The sequence below is a fragment of the Podarcis pityusensis genome (assembly GCF_964106645.2).
Source record: "Podarcis pityusensis genome assembly, chromosome: 17".
Classification (NCBI taxonomy): Eukaryota; Metazoa; Chordata; class Lepidosauria; order Squamata; family Lacertidae; genus Podarcis; species Podarcis pityusensis.
The window spans coordinates 6,290,796-6,305,935 of NC_138042.1; the positions used below are offsets into that span (position 1 = coordinate 6,290,796).

General features: G+C 45.5%; 1 protein-coding gene across 1 annotated transcript; it reads right to left on the reverse strand.

The window, feature by feature from the left end:
- Window positions 1–6,464: 6,464 nt before the first annotated feature.
- On the reverse strand, window positions 6,465–12,289 carry FDX2 (ferredoxin 2). The gene is made up of 5 exons (XM_080988384.1): window positions 12,152–12,289; window positions 11,501–11,540; window positions 10,071–10,177; window positions 8,876–8,963; window positions 6,465–7,280 (listed from the first exon to the last, which is right to left on the reverse strand). Exons 1-5 carry the CDS (start codon window positions 12,264–12,266, stop codon window positions 7,124–7,126), a joined length of 507 nt encoding a protein of 168 aa, XP_080844510.1. The 5' UTR covers window positions 12,267–12,289; the 3' UTR covers window positions 6,465–7,123.
- Between the last annotated feature and the right edge of the window lie 2,851 nt (window positions 12,290–15,140).

Sequence of the window (15,140 nt, forward strand, 5' to 3'; positions counted from 1 at the left end):
GACCCGCAGCGGAATCAAGGAGCAGACGCCGGCGCGTGGAGCTGCGCCGAAGGCCGGATCCAATGCTTGCTGACTTGGAAGCCGGTCCCCTGAGCGCGCGGCTACTTGGGAGTAAGCATCGGCACGCCCAGGTGGGGGCTTGCTTTCGAGGAAGCGCGAGAAGAATCGGTCTCGCAGGCCGATCCTAAGCAGTTTTTAGTCTTCCGATAAAGGGGATTTATTCCCTAGCAGCATGGGCTTTGCCAGGATTTATTTTAGGGAGGCAACTTTATGTTGGGGGGTAGAACCGAGTTATCTGCGACAACTGGTCAGTTAATAAAATTTATTTACTTGACTTTGGGGGTGCAGCTGTTCCCCTGCACCCCTATGACTTCGCCCATGCAAGACATACGTATAGATCAGCCCGCACAGTCCGATCTTATGGACATTGACTCGAAAGTAAACCCTGCGGAGTTTAGCGTCCGCAGACTGCAGCCCTCGCTTGTTCTCCGTGGGCTCCTAAAGTTAAATTGGATTCTCCTGCCTACCGTCAGGGACCGGTGCCCAGGTTCCGATCTAGGAGAAGGGGACGCTTCGGCTCCTCCCTCCTTTAGGGGCAACTGATCTGGATTCGCCCCGTTCTCACGAGCAGGTGTCAAGAGGAGCTAACCTGGATCCTCTGGGAGCGGCAGCTTCTGGCTCAGCGCCCGCCGGATTGGACCCTCCGGAGCTGCTGCTTGCCTCGGATTCCAGGCAGGGCGGGCTGAACAGATCCTGCAGGACGGAGAATTCCGGGAGCTGCCCGTCCACGAAAAGCTCGCCCTCCATGCTTAGCCGGCCCAGAAGGAGCGGGGAAGCGCGGCTCTCAGATATTGCTTGCAGTGGGCCGGGGAGGGCGTTTAATTGGATACAGCTGAAAGCCCAGGGCGCCGGCAGCCATAAGGGGAGGGGGGAGGACCATTAGGAAGACTACAAAAGGGCCCGGGTCGCGGGATGAGGTGTGTGGAGAGAGGGTGGAGGCAGGATTAGCATCTCTGAGAAAGAGTGTCTTCCTCCGGAGTCCCGTTTAGGCTGCCAAATGGTAGGAGGGATGCCGTCAAGGTGGGACTTAGAGGCGGAGATGCTCAGTGCCCCACTTAGCAGAAGGAGCAGCAGGGTCTCTGCCCACCAGCAACGCCACAGGGCTAGCTTACCACATTTTGGTGTAAAGCACATTGCACCTGAATTGTTGTCGTTGTTGTTTAGTTGTGTCCGACTCTTCGTGACCCCATGGATCAGAGCACGCCAGGCACTCCTGTCTTCCACTGCCTCCCGCAGTTTGGTCAAACTCATGCTGGTAGCTTCAAGAACACTGTCCAACCATCTTATACTCTGTCGGCCCCTTCTCCTCTTTCCCAACATCAGGGTCTTTTCCAGGGAGTCTTCTCTTCTCATGAGGTGGCCAAAGTCTTGAAGCCTCAGCTTCAGGATCTGTCCTTCCAGTGAGCACTCAGGGCTGATTTCCATAAGAATGGATAGGTTTGATCTTCTTGCAGTCCATGGGACTCTCAAGAGTCTCCTCCAGCACCATAATTCAAAGCATCAATTCTTTGGCGATCAGCCTTCTTTATGGTCCAGCTCTCACTTCCATACATTGCACCTGAATAGCAAACCCCAAAGGTTAAAATTACCTTAATGCCTTCTTTTACAGAGAGGGAAACTGAGGCAGCAGAGGCATTAATTGAGGGTACTCAGTGTTTGTGACTGAGCAAGAAATCCTTTAAGAAGAATGAGGTAATGTAGTGGAAGGTTGACTTCATATGGGGCTATTAGTAGCCATACCTAAACAGAGCCTCCATGTTCAACTGCAGTGTATCTGCCTGCATATGACTTTCCAGAGACAGTATTGGAAACGTATGTTGGATCTGGTACAGCAAAACTCTCTCAAAAGCTAGAAAATTGAACCAAGGCCTTTCTGGTGCTGTTTTCTAGCCAGCAACCTTCTTTCTCTGCACAGCCCCAAGGATTATCTAGTCCAACCTCCTGCAATGCAGGAATCTCACCTAAAGCATCTGTGATGGATGGCCAACCAGCCTCTGCTTAAAAGTCTCCAAGGAAGGAGAGTCCACAACCCTCTGAAGGAGACTGTTCCACTGTCAAACAGCTCTTACTGTCAGAAAGTTTTTTCGTATGTTTAGTTGGAAACTCCTTTCTTGTAACTTGAAGCCATTGGTTCCAGTCCTACCCTCCAGAGCAAGATGAAAGAAGCTTGCTTTATCTTCTTCAAATAGCTAAAGATCTATCATATCTCCTCTGTCTCCTCTTTTCCTCATAAGACTTGGTTTCCAGACCCTTGATCATCTTGATTGCCCTCTTCTACAAATGTCAATGTCCTTCTTAAATTGTGGTGCCCAGAATTGGACACAGTATTCCAGGTGGGGTCCAACCAAGGCACAACAGAGCAGTGCTATTACCTGCCTTGATCAGGATGCTAGACATCTGTTGATGCAGCCAAGAATAGCATTTGCTCTTTTTTGCCTCTGCATCACACTGTTGACGTTCACCTTGTGGTCTTCTAAGACCTCCAGATCCTTTTCACATGTACTATTAGCAAGCTAGGTGGCCCCCACCTTATATCTGTACAGCTGTTTTTTCCTGCCTAAGTGAAAAACCTAATGTTTGTCCTAGCTGAAATTCTTTTTGTTAGTTCTCCAATCTGTTAAGGTCTTCTTGAATCCAGATTTTGTCTTCAGTGGCATTAGCTACCCATCCCTGTTTGGTGTCATCTGCAAATTGAATGAACAACCTCTCAATTCCTTTGTGCAAGTCGTTTAACAGATTTCTAAATAACAGCTGGCCCAGGACAAAACCTGAAATCAAGATACAATATGTCTACAGCATTCTTCCACCAAGCTTGTAACTGTCAAAAAAGAAATGAAATTTGTCTGGCATGACTTGTTTTTGAGAAACACAGCATCCTTTCTTAGTACTTGCAGACCAACTGTTCTAGGAACTGTTCTAGGAACTTCCTGGTTGGTAGCTGTGGTCTAGTTTGCAGACATGGGCAGGTCTTAGACTAGTGGGATTTATGTTCTTGAACCCTGAGGTCCACCAACCAGAGCAAGATGCAAAATTCTGGCAGGGGTGCCAACTTAAATAAAATACTGGGGGGGGGGGGGCTCAGGTGAGCCCTGCCCCACTTAATCGATCACATGATATGGTGCATGCATGCACACCATTTGAATGGCAATGCCCATCAACTTAAATCTAGGGTTGGGGGAAGAGGCAATTATCTACGGCCCTCCAGATGTTTTGGGACTACAACTCCCATCATCCCTAGCTAACAGGACCAGTAGTCAGGGCTGATGAGAATTGTAGTCCCAAAACATTTGGAGGGCCGAGTTTGGGGATGCCTCACAAGTCATACAGAGGACTCACCTGTGTGTATGTTTCGTTTCATTTCATGCATGCATGCATTCCCTGCCAAGGAGCTCAATGTGGCATGCATAGTTCCACGGTCCCAAGTTTATCCTACCAACATCCCTGTGAGGTAGGTTAGGGTGAGAGAGAGCAGCTACTCCAATATTTCCCAGTTGAATTTAGTGGCTGAGATTTGAGCAGGTTTTCACTACACCACCTGTTACAAATCTATATCTGAATTACTACAGATCAAATATTCCAACAGCCTAACTTATGGCAATATTTTTGTTGTTGCTGTTGTTGTTAAATATCATATTCAAAGTTGATGCTATGCTACAAATCACCCAGCAATCTACCCTTCAGTCCAATCTACCTTCTGTCCACCTTTGGACTTGAGTGGTGGGTTTGGATGTGATCATTGCAGGGTCAAAACCATACTTAGCCACAAATCTTTCTCAGCTGAACCTACTTTTCAGACTTCCTGTGAGGATAAAATGACAGTCCCCAGTGTACAGGTCTAGACTAGTGGGATCTATGTTCTTGAACCCTGAGGTCCACCAACCAGAGCTAGATGCAAAATGCTGGCAGGGGTGCCAACTTGAATAAAATACTGTAAAAACCAGTTCTGGTGCTCTAGACTTGTGTCAAGCAATTAGTCTTCCTATGCTTTGTCTGTATTGTATTAGCTGAGCCATCTGCTTGTCAGGTTTGATGACAAGCTGCCCCATTATGGGCAAATGCCCCATTTGCCCTGTGCTCCTAGCAGCCTTGTTGCAGAGCAAAGCTGTAAGGATGAATGAACCCCAAAGGAGCCACCCTCTGATGCTGTATTCATGCCTCCAGAGTTAAATAATGCTTGGGCTTGAATTATGAAAATCCCTATGTCGGGGAGGTGAAACCTGTAGCCCTTCAGATCTTGCTGATGGACTACAACTCCCATAATGCCTGAGAGCTGGAGTCCCAACATCTGGAGAACCACAGGTCCTCTGCACTGCAAGCCTGGGAACAGGTGAATGGATAGGGAAATGTTTCCATTATAAATGGACAGAACCCTCCTCATAAACACATCATAGCAAATCTCTTTCCCCATCAGAAATCCTCTCCCACCCACCACAAAAAGCAGGGCACTTTGGACTCTGCTCAGATGTTTTGCTTTGGGAAACACTGACCCCAGTTCTTATCAACTTGGCTCCCTGCATGGAGAATTTATTCACCAACCTGGACTCTTGTTTAAGACATCCAGCACTGGTGCAGGCAGATTATACGTGTAGCACTCCCTGGGGATGTTCTCAATCTTTTAAAAGTTCTTTTTGTGCACTTCTCTTCCCTTATCACAGGAATAGACAAACTTGTCCCTCCAGATGTTTTTGGCCTACAACTCCCATGATCCCTAGCTAACAAGACCAGTGGTCAGGGATGATGGGAATTGTAGTCCAAAACATCTGGAGGGCCGAGTTTGCCTATGCCTGCCTCATCAGATGTTTCTCCTGGACAACAAAAGGCCAGGACTGTGTCTATAAGTCGCTTTGAGTCACTTCCTTGAGCAAAGCAATTAACAAATATTAATAATATAACTACTACCTGTGATCCTCCAGATATTGTTGGACTACCAAGTCCCATGTGATGACCGCTGCAGTTCAGCAACTTATGCTCAGCGCCTCCCTATCTCTGCAGTTTAGGCAAAGAGAAGCAGGAACTGCCAAATTCAATTTATTGATTACCTGGGGGGCTCCCTGTGTAAATGTCTGGGCATACAGATAGTTGCACTGGTCCAACTATATTGTGTACCATATTGAAAGTATCTGCTTCCAAATACAGTGGTACCTCAGGTTAAGTACTTAATTCGTTCTGGAGGTCCATTCTTAACCTGAAACTGTTCCTAACCTGAGGCACCACTTTAGCTAATGGGGCCTCCTGCTGCTGCCGCACCTCCGGAGAACAATTTCAGTTCTCATCCTGAAGCAAAGTTCTTAACCCAAGGTAATATTTCTGGGTTAGCGGAGTCTGTAACCTGAAGCGTCTGTAACCCGAGGTACCACTGTACTTAATTCTGCAGCTACAGTTGTGTGTTTCTGCCAGTCAGTTTCTAGTTTTGTCAAAAGTTTAAAGACATATTTGCAATCAGGATTGCTATGCAGTAGGATGAAATAGCCAGCTTCAGGCAGTACCAGGAAGGCAAGAAATGGTGTGTGAATGGTGCACCAAGTTTTTAAAACTATTGACCCTAGCCAAGAGGGCTGCACTGCTTAACTTGGCTGTATGTCCCACTCTGTTCAGTTAGGCTTACTCCCAAATAAGTGTGCACAGGACTGGAGCCCTTGTTATCTGACAGTAGCAATAATTTTATATAAACAGCACTTTTAAATGAGCGCACCGCAGAAAACATTTTGAGTGAAATCCACCACTCATGTACAGATGTTCACCTCTGGATTTAATCTTCTGATCATTTCAACAGTAGCTTAAGCTCAGCATACCTTTAATGCTGTCTCCTTTCCCATTCAATGTCCACTACTAATGGTATTATCAACTTCAGTCAGGTTAAGTGTATAGAAGGAACTGTTTCTGATGGTGTATCACCACTTGCACTATAATGGAATTATTTTCCTTCCTCCCCAAACGACTTGCCAATATGCAAGCTTGTACATTTTTTGAAAGCATTGGGAGACCTAGAAGAAGAAGAAGAGTTTGGATTTGATATCCCGCTTTATCACTACCCGAAGGAGTCTCAAAGCGGCTAACATTCTCCTTTCCCTTCCTCCCCCACAACAAACACTTTGTGAGGTGAGTGGGGCTGAGAGACTTCAAAGAAGTGTGACTGGCCCAAGGTCACCCAGCAGCTGCATGTGGAGGAGCGGAGACGCGAACCCGGTTCACCAGATTACGAGGCTTTTGCTCTTAACCACTACACCACACTGGCTCTAGTTGGAATAGAAGAGGGAGGGGTTATTTAAATGAATTTTAATGTGAAGATATTATTGAAGAGTAGATGGATTGTTCTTGCCTGTATGGTATTCCAATCAAACACAACTCTGTATATAATAAAAGTATAATGCAAACTGAATGTCACAATGCAATTTGTACACAAATGCAAGAACAACAGTAATAGGCTGCTTTTATTTTTTTACTGATAAAAACCAGAGGAGGTGTGGGGCAAGTGCCTTCCTCCTCTCAGCTTCTTTGGTGCTATGAATGATGTTGCTGACCGATCTTCTCAGCAGTCAAATGGCAAGTGAAAGACAAGAAGTCCCCGATGAAAATTAATGCACTTGCTTGTGCAGCAAGAGAAAACACAGAAACAGAGAGAAAGAACACAATCAAAGTGTTTGTGGAGGGTAACCCACTCCCCTCATCCCTCGCTTTCCTTCCATGAAGCCAGTACTTGATGTGCCCACCTTAAAATAGTGGTGCTGGAGCCTCTTCTGCCCTTGAAACATTTCCCACAGGACTTGGGAAAGTGCTTCTAGGTTGGGGGAGGTACATCTCCCAACATCCTTCTCAAGCCATGAATGCAGTTAAGCAATAGCTTAAGGGAGGCTCAGAGAGGCAGAAAGCTCTGGCCTTACTCAGAATGCTCTCTGGAAGATACACATTTCTTTTCTTTGCATCAGTCTTTTGTTCATAGAACACAATTTTATTTTTTAAAGCATCATGCGTGCTTTGACCGCATCGCTGTCTTGCTCTCTGACGGCTGCTTAAGAGATCAGGCTCACTTTGGAGATTGGTCCAGCCTTTGGCTCCATGGCACTCAGTGGGGCTTGGGGACGTGCCCGTCCACGTAAAAGTTCCTAGTGATCTTGGGGAGGGTGAACTCTGCTCCTTCCAATTCTTTGTCGAGGATAATCTGGCAGCCAAGGCGAGAGTTCTCCTGAAGCAGTGGTGCCATGTCTAACATATCTTCCTCCCTGTGAGAAGAAAAGAAGAGTGACTTCCAGCCCATAACCCCCAAGGTGGATAAGAAGATGAAGAAGAGTTGGTACGACCAGTGCTAAAATACCAAGCAAGTCCACATTATAGCTCATCTTAACACATTTTAAACAAAAAACAAGAATCAAGTCACTAGATGAAATTCAACGCTGAACTATGGTGAACGTTCACGTCAGTGCAAGCAGTGCAACTTGCCAGAAAAAAAAATCCCCATTATCCCCCTCTGATCAATATACATCCTGATGTATATATTGTGCTCTAGGGGGCTTAGTTTGGTCAGAATTAAGTATACACTTCCAAAGGTAACACTAACTACATTACTACTTGTTACAGGTAGGTGTTGGTCTGCTGTAGTCAAAATAAAAAAAATCCTTCCAGTAGCACCTTAGAGACCAACTAAGTTTGTTATTGGTATGAGCTTTCGTGTGCATGCACACTTCTTCAGATACACTGAAACAGAAGTCACCAGACCCTTATATATAGTGAGAGGGTGGGGAGGGGTATTACTCAGAAGGGTGGTGGGAATGGGTGATTGGCTGATAGGTGTGGTAAACCTGTTGATGACTGTTAACAACTGCAATTGGTCTTACAGGAAAAAGCAAGGGGTGAGATGGCTAAAAATAGCTATATCATGTATAATAAGAATCCAATGTGTCTATTCAGACCAGGTCTCTCCATGGTTTTAAGTTTGGTAATAAGTTGCAATTCAGCAACTTCTCTTTCCAGTCTATTTCTGAAATTCTTTTGTAATAAGACAGCTACTTTGAGATTTTGTATAGAATGTCCTGGGAGATTGAAGTGTTCTTCTACTGGTTTCTCTGTCTTGTGATTCCTGATGTCAGATTTATGTCCATTTATCCTTTGGCGTAGGGTTTGGCCTGTTTGTCCAATATAGAGAGCTGAAGGGCACTGTTGGCATTTGATGGCATACACAATGTTAGAAGATGAGCAATTAAATAGTCCTGAGATGGTGTGTTTGATGTTGTTGGGGCCAGTAATGGTGTTGTCCGGGTGTATGTGGCAGCAAAGGTGGCATCTGGGTTTATTGCAGGCTTTAGTACCAGTGTCCATGTTAAGTCTGGATGTGGTATTATTGTGGGTGAGGAGTTGTTTAATGAGCCACCATAGAGGGCCATGAAAATTTGTGTCCCAGGCCTTTTAGACTCTCCTATCCATGTACTATCTGAAACCCAATGGGGGCATTGATTGCCCGATGTGAAAATACCCCACTAGAGCGCTCTCTCTCTCTCTCTCTCTCTCTCTCTCTCTCTGGCACTGCCTCCTTTTTTTTGCACCAGAAACCTGCCAGTTTCTTCAGGCTTGGACAGCAGGGCCCTCCCAGCCATTGCTGAGGAAGTTGTGGAATGCCATCAGCAGGGAGCTAAGAAAGGCCATTTCTGCTACAAGGAGAGTGTCAAGGGATGGCTCGGTAAAGCATGGGGCTCTTAATCTCGAGGTCATGGGTTTGAGCTCCACATTGGGCAAAAGATTCCTGCATTGCAGGAGGTTGGACTAGATGACCCTCAGGGTCTCTTCCAACTCTACAATTCTATGGTCCTAAGGTGGTCCTTACCGTTCATCAGGCTGGGGGAGCTTGTCTACAACATCATGGCTCACATAGACATGACAAGTGGAACAGGCTAGGGAAGCTTCACAGGCACCTGTGCAGATAAGAGGCAAAGACAATGAGAGAGATTTTGCTGCCAAATCAAGAGAAGCCACTCTGCATGCTGTGCACTATTCCAATCACCTGGCCTCTCAAAAAGTGTATCATAAAACAAGAAAAGGGCAACCAAAATGATCAAGGAGTTGTGGCACCTTTGATATGAGGAAATACCAGAGCTGTTGGGACTTACCATATTTTTCGCTCTATAAGACACACTTTTCCCCTCCTAAAAAGTAAGGGGAAATATGTGTGCGTCTTATGGAGTGAATGCAGGCTGTGCAGCTATCGCTGAAGCCAGAAGAGCAAGAGGGATCGCTGCGCAGCGATCCCTCTTGCTCTCCTGGCTTCAGCGATAGCTACACAAAGCCTCTTGAGCGCAGCAGGAGCGCTTCTGCTTCTTCGCTCAAGAGGCTTTGCATTGCTTTCTTGTTTCTTGTTTTCCTCCTCTAAAAACTAGGTGTGTCTTATGGCCGGGTGCGTCTTATAGAGCGAAAAATATGGTAGTCCCCTCCCCCATACAACAAGGGGAGAGATGGGGGGGAGGGAGGGTGTAATATTTATACATTGATGAACAGTGTGGAGGAAGGGTTGAGTTTTACTCCTTCCATTATAATACTAGAACTTGATACTGTGACCAGGTTACTTGAAAAAGCACCCATTGCCACACAAAGTGAAACAAGTAACATTGGCTAAGTATTTTAGGGCTTTGCCCTCATAAAGCAACAGACAGGAGCAAGTCATTATACAATAGCCACATTGGCAAGCACACAGAATAATTAAGAAGCTGCTCTGTAACACCCAAGTTATTTACAATCTCAATTGAACTTGCCTAAACAGATGGGATGAGTTGCAAGTCAATAGGAAGGGATTTTACAGTGCTGGGGCACTACCAAAAAAGCATACTTGCACATCATTGTGCATACCATTAGCCAAAATGGCTAAATACTACCTCCATGTGCAGAGACAGTACATATCAGATAACAAAGCATGCAGGAGAAGCTATATTTGGACTCCCCAATGGCATCTGGCTAGCCACTATTGGAAAGAGGATGCTAGACTGGACTGCTACATAGCCGGATAAAGCAGGGCACTTAAGACCTACCTTCTAGCTCAATGCCATGTTTCTGAGCCAAGCGCAGCACATCATCCCCAATTCTGCCTTGCACTGGGATCCTTTGCCCAGACCGGTCTATAAACACCACATTCACTCTGAGGCAGGATAAAAAGCATAGGCACATCTTCAAACAATTGACCTTCCCATAATTGTCAGGTGCTGAAAAGCTACAAGCATGGTTGAAAGTCTCCTGTGTTTCTGCATAAAGGCACAGATTACCAAGCAACAACTAACAGCTGACTTAGGTTTGGAATTCCAAATTTTCTCATCCCTCTATACTATATTTTCACTCATCTGTTGTCATGCTGGCATTGTTATTGTGACTTTTTATATAGGATCTGATTGTTACTATTAATGTTTGATGATGATGATGATGATTTGTGTTGGAAGCTGCCCAGACTGGCTGGGGCAACCCAGCCAGATGGGTGGGGTATAAATAAAATAAAAATAAAAATACAAGGGTGCGTGCATGCCCAACAGGACAAGGAAAGCCTAGGACCTGAGTAGGCTGGAGGAAGGAGTGGGTGGCCCCACCGCTGGCAGAAATAGGAGGGAAAAGTCTTTCTCCCTTTTGTTCTTCCCCTGCTGCTGTGATACATTGCCAGTAGAAGGAAGCCTGCATTCTATCAGTGGTGGTGGGACAATGACTTTCTCCTCTTCATTCTCCTCTTCACCACCACCACCAGCAGCAGTGGGTGAAGGAGAGAAAGCAATATGGGGAGCATGGCACTTGGGGACTTTGAGGGGGTGGATGGGGGCAGGGTTGGGCAAGGTGCAGAAGGAAGTTGGCAAAGGGGTTGTGGGATGCAGCAGGTAGGCAGAATTGGTAAGCCAGTCCCCAGTAATGTTAAAAAGAAACAAACAGGAAGTGCTGAAGACTCAACAGAGCAAAAAGCTCCTCTAGCCAATTGAGTTTTAAGTGTTCAAAGTTTAGCACTGGTGTGTATCAACATAGCAGCTGTAAAGGGAGACAGATGTACATCTGGTATGCAGTCCAGATGCACTCAAAGCAGCCCCCCCTACATGGTCCTGCCAATGCATGATACAAGTAACAAGTGGTAACTGCAAGACCAGCATAGGATGAGCCACCACCCCAGTAAGAGCTGCACTGTGAACTAAGCAAACAATTGTACCTAGTGTGTTTTGCTTCCTGTATTTCTGGTTAACACACACAGGTATTTGTGAAGCTGCCACCTGGATACACCACTGCAGAAATTAGGCTGCTAGGACTCTTGCAACCACCTAGCCTAAGTATGTACGCTACTTACAATTAACAAGCAATATTTCAAACTACGAATTCTCATTGAGATGATGCTATCAAAAGCACAAAATATGTCAACCGCCCAAAGAAGATCCAAGATTAGTTTAACCCAACCCACTCCCCAAAATTAAACCCGGCTACATTTTGTAGTACTCACACTTCTGCGGCAGAGTTCTCCTCTTCTGCTTGAAAGGTCACTGGGGGGAAAAAACACACAGCATTTTATTTATTTATATGCATTTAGAGCCTTGCCTTTTACTATTCAATCTCAAGGCAGGGTACATATGTTGGTGTTAGCCGCCCTGAGCCCAGCCCTGGCCAGGGAGGGCGAAGTATAAATAAAAAATTATTATGATTTATTATATAGCTTAAAGCAACAAGGCACGTCATGCGTAACACTAAAGTGTGGACTAGAGCCCCCAAACTTCTGGAGGGCACCAGGTTGGGGGAAGGGAGGGAGTGATCCTCCTCTGAATTACTCCAATTCGGAGCAAGTTTGTTTGGGTGGCCAAATCGAACTTCTGACGAAGAACAATCTGAGCTGTTGGTTACACAACAGGGGGAGAGGGATCCTGCTGGAACAAAAACACCGCCGATGAATCCCGAGGCGCCCCTCGCTTCGTGACCAAGTTGTGGTGCTGTTGTTGTTGTACATTTATTGACACACCGCCTTTTCCCCGACGGGGACTCACGGCAGCTTACAGGGAAGGGGGAGGGGAGGGAAGAAAGAGCAACCAGCCTCCCCGCATCCCGGTAGTCTTTTCCTGACCCCCTAGGGAGAAAGGAGCCCCGCTCTCTCCTCGCCCACCTGCAGTGCGGAAGCCCCGGGGCAGGAGCCGGCCGGCCGCCGCCGCCAGGACCCGACGGCGCCCCGGACACCGGGAGACGCCAGCGCCGCCCTTCGCGGCCCAGGAGGCCGCCATGACAGGCGCCACGTGACCGCCGGGGTCAGAGGGCGGCGGCTGTTTCCGTGGAAACGGAGGGGAAGGGGAGCCTGGCTCGTTGCGCGGGGATCTCCCCCACTCCTGGAAAGCAGCGTTGTCTTATTCTGCCTCCGCCCCTTTCAAAGGGAGTCTCCCTTGCTTATTCCGGGTGGAAACATTTGTGGGCGGAGGCTAGAAAGTGTTGGCTGAGAAGCGTTTCGAATTACCAAATGCAAGATAAATAATGTCAACAAATCCACTTGCTCAGTTGATGGAATGTCGCCTGGTCGCTGATCTGGCCTTGGGAAGCATCTGCAGAAGGATTAGTACTGTAGTTTTTATGTGGATATTGTTGTAAACAAAACCTGCCCTTTTCCCTTATGGGGTATCCAAGATCCCAACTAGAGTTCTTACGTAGGTTCCCTATTGTTAGGAGAAATAACAGAGACCAACCAGAGAATACTGAGAAGCAAAGCAGCTAGTAAGCCTGATCTCTATTGATCTGTTGCAACAGGGTGCTCCCCTCACCCGCAGGAGAGGAGGAGGAACCCAGAACAAAGGTGTGCCCACCCTTATATAGACATTTTAAATTCCCTGCCCTGGAGTCCAAGACCACCCCCAGAAACATCATGCATATATCACAGGAGGGGTGTAGCTCAAGACCACCCCCCACATACCTACATCACAGAAAAGGTGGTCTAAAACAGAAATGTGAATGTTGTTTTTCCTGTCTGCCAGGTTATCTGATAGTCTGTCACCCATTAAAATGCCGATTATGCAATTCCTGAGACAATGGGAAGGCTCCCTGACCCCCTCCCTCCTTGCAGAGGAAACATTTGGTCAGTTTGGGAATCAAAAATGGTTTCAGGTCGGTCTTCCTGTGCTGATCTATGTACGTGCTTGGTTGGTACATTTATAAACATTTAATATATATCTAAGACCTTAACATTCTTATCACATTATGTAGTTTTTAATGTGTGTTTTTAATAACTACTTCGCTATTGTAATTATGTATCTTTTCATATTGTAAGCCGCCTTGAACATTGTTTTAACTGTGGAAAGGCGGCATACAAATAAAATGATGAAGACGCTGATGATGATGTACTCCAAAGAAAAGTGTCTTTCAGTGCCCTCTTGTCTCATTATGACATCTATCTTTTCGTGATATATTATGCCTGGAGAGAGAAAAACTTCCTGCCAAACCTGTCCGTATCATACTAAAAGGCTGAGATAAGTTACTTGCCAAGAGCAGAATCACATAAGACGCAAGAGACTGAAGAGATCAGATGCATTTTTTTAATTTAAAAAGCTGCAAATCAAACACAAATTGTTTGTTTGTTTGTATTTTTAATAATTTTTATTAAAGAATTGTGAGTGGTTCCACAGGACTTCTTCATTCTTAGAAGTAGTTTGGGTGAAGCGGAACTGGATTTTGATCAAAGCAGTTTGTCCAGAAGAATCCTCCAAATATTGCTGCTTTTAATGATGTTTAGAGTCCACCCTTTCCACCTTCCTAAGCTGCTTTTAAGTAACAAGTCAGAAGACCCAATCAGATCTGTTTTATTGGAAGTCATTTGGGCACAACGCTACTTGAGAACTTTCAGTGCTTCTGTTTTAGCATCTTAGAAATGCAGGATATCCCCTAACTTTGCAGATGCTGAAAGGACTAAAATAACCATTTTGTTAGTTCCTCATGGACAAGGGAAGTACAAGGTATTTCAGTGAATGACAGTCTTGGCTGGGATACATCTAGAGCAGTCAGGCATATTTAAACATAGGAGGATTAAGTCCAAAAGGCCCTGTGCTTGAATTCACTTAAATTCAATACCAAAATAAAGCAGATGAGCATGGCAGCCATGGAGGAAGCAAACAGAAAGTGATCTATGAGGCAAGAAGGCCTACTGCTTAGCAACGGTAGCAACCGTTTCTCTGGGAAATGGCAGATCTTAATATTTTAATCAGAAGCCAATGGTAGCCCTGTTCCATCTTGTCTCACATAAGCTTATGGATGGTCCACCATTAAATCTTACCTGTTTTTCCTTTTGGGACATCACTATGTAGCCTTCTCACTCTCTTCTGGTGCATATTGGATTTATACACTAGTTAGCACCAAAGGTGTAAATAAGCCCTTCATCAACATTGTTGTAACAAGGTCCATTTATCTAATCTTGAATATTTTGACAGGTATTATGTTTAAAATCTATGGAACAAATGGAGATACTATCCCTTCAAGAGTGGTTGAGGGCCGACAAGCCTTTCATAAACTAAGAGATTATTTCCTTTGCCCAGTGGAGTGAGAGCACTTTGCACAACTTGCATTGTACACTGAAGCAAAGCAAGTGTATGTGTAATTTTGTTTCGATACAAAATTGTTTCGTTTTTATACAATATGTTACAGAGGAGGGAATTAAGTATACCTTACAGGAAAAAAATTCTTATAAAAGACGACACAAATCTATGCTGGAAGGATATCATTCAAACTTAATCCAACTTTTCCCAAAGAAATTAGAAGTTGTAGTATTCATTTAGAGGAGCCTTTGTTGAAACAGATACTTTACCTGTAGTCTAGCACCTTTGCACTTTAATGTGGTACTATTTGAATAATAATTCAACCTGTTTTGTAGTTACAAGTTTGGGGGGGGGGAGTAAACCTTTCTCAGCCAGAGGGTCATATTTTCTTCTGGACAACTTTCCAGGTGTTGCATTCTTGTGGCAGGCAATGCCAGAGGCAAAAGGAAGAACAACAATGGATGTGACTCGTCTTTGAACACAGCCTACAATTTAGTGCCAGTTCCAAACACACACTCACCTCTCCATCTTCTATTTAAGCCAGCAAGTAGTATTACTTGCTCAAAAACATCTGCTTCCACTGCT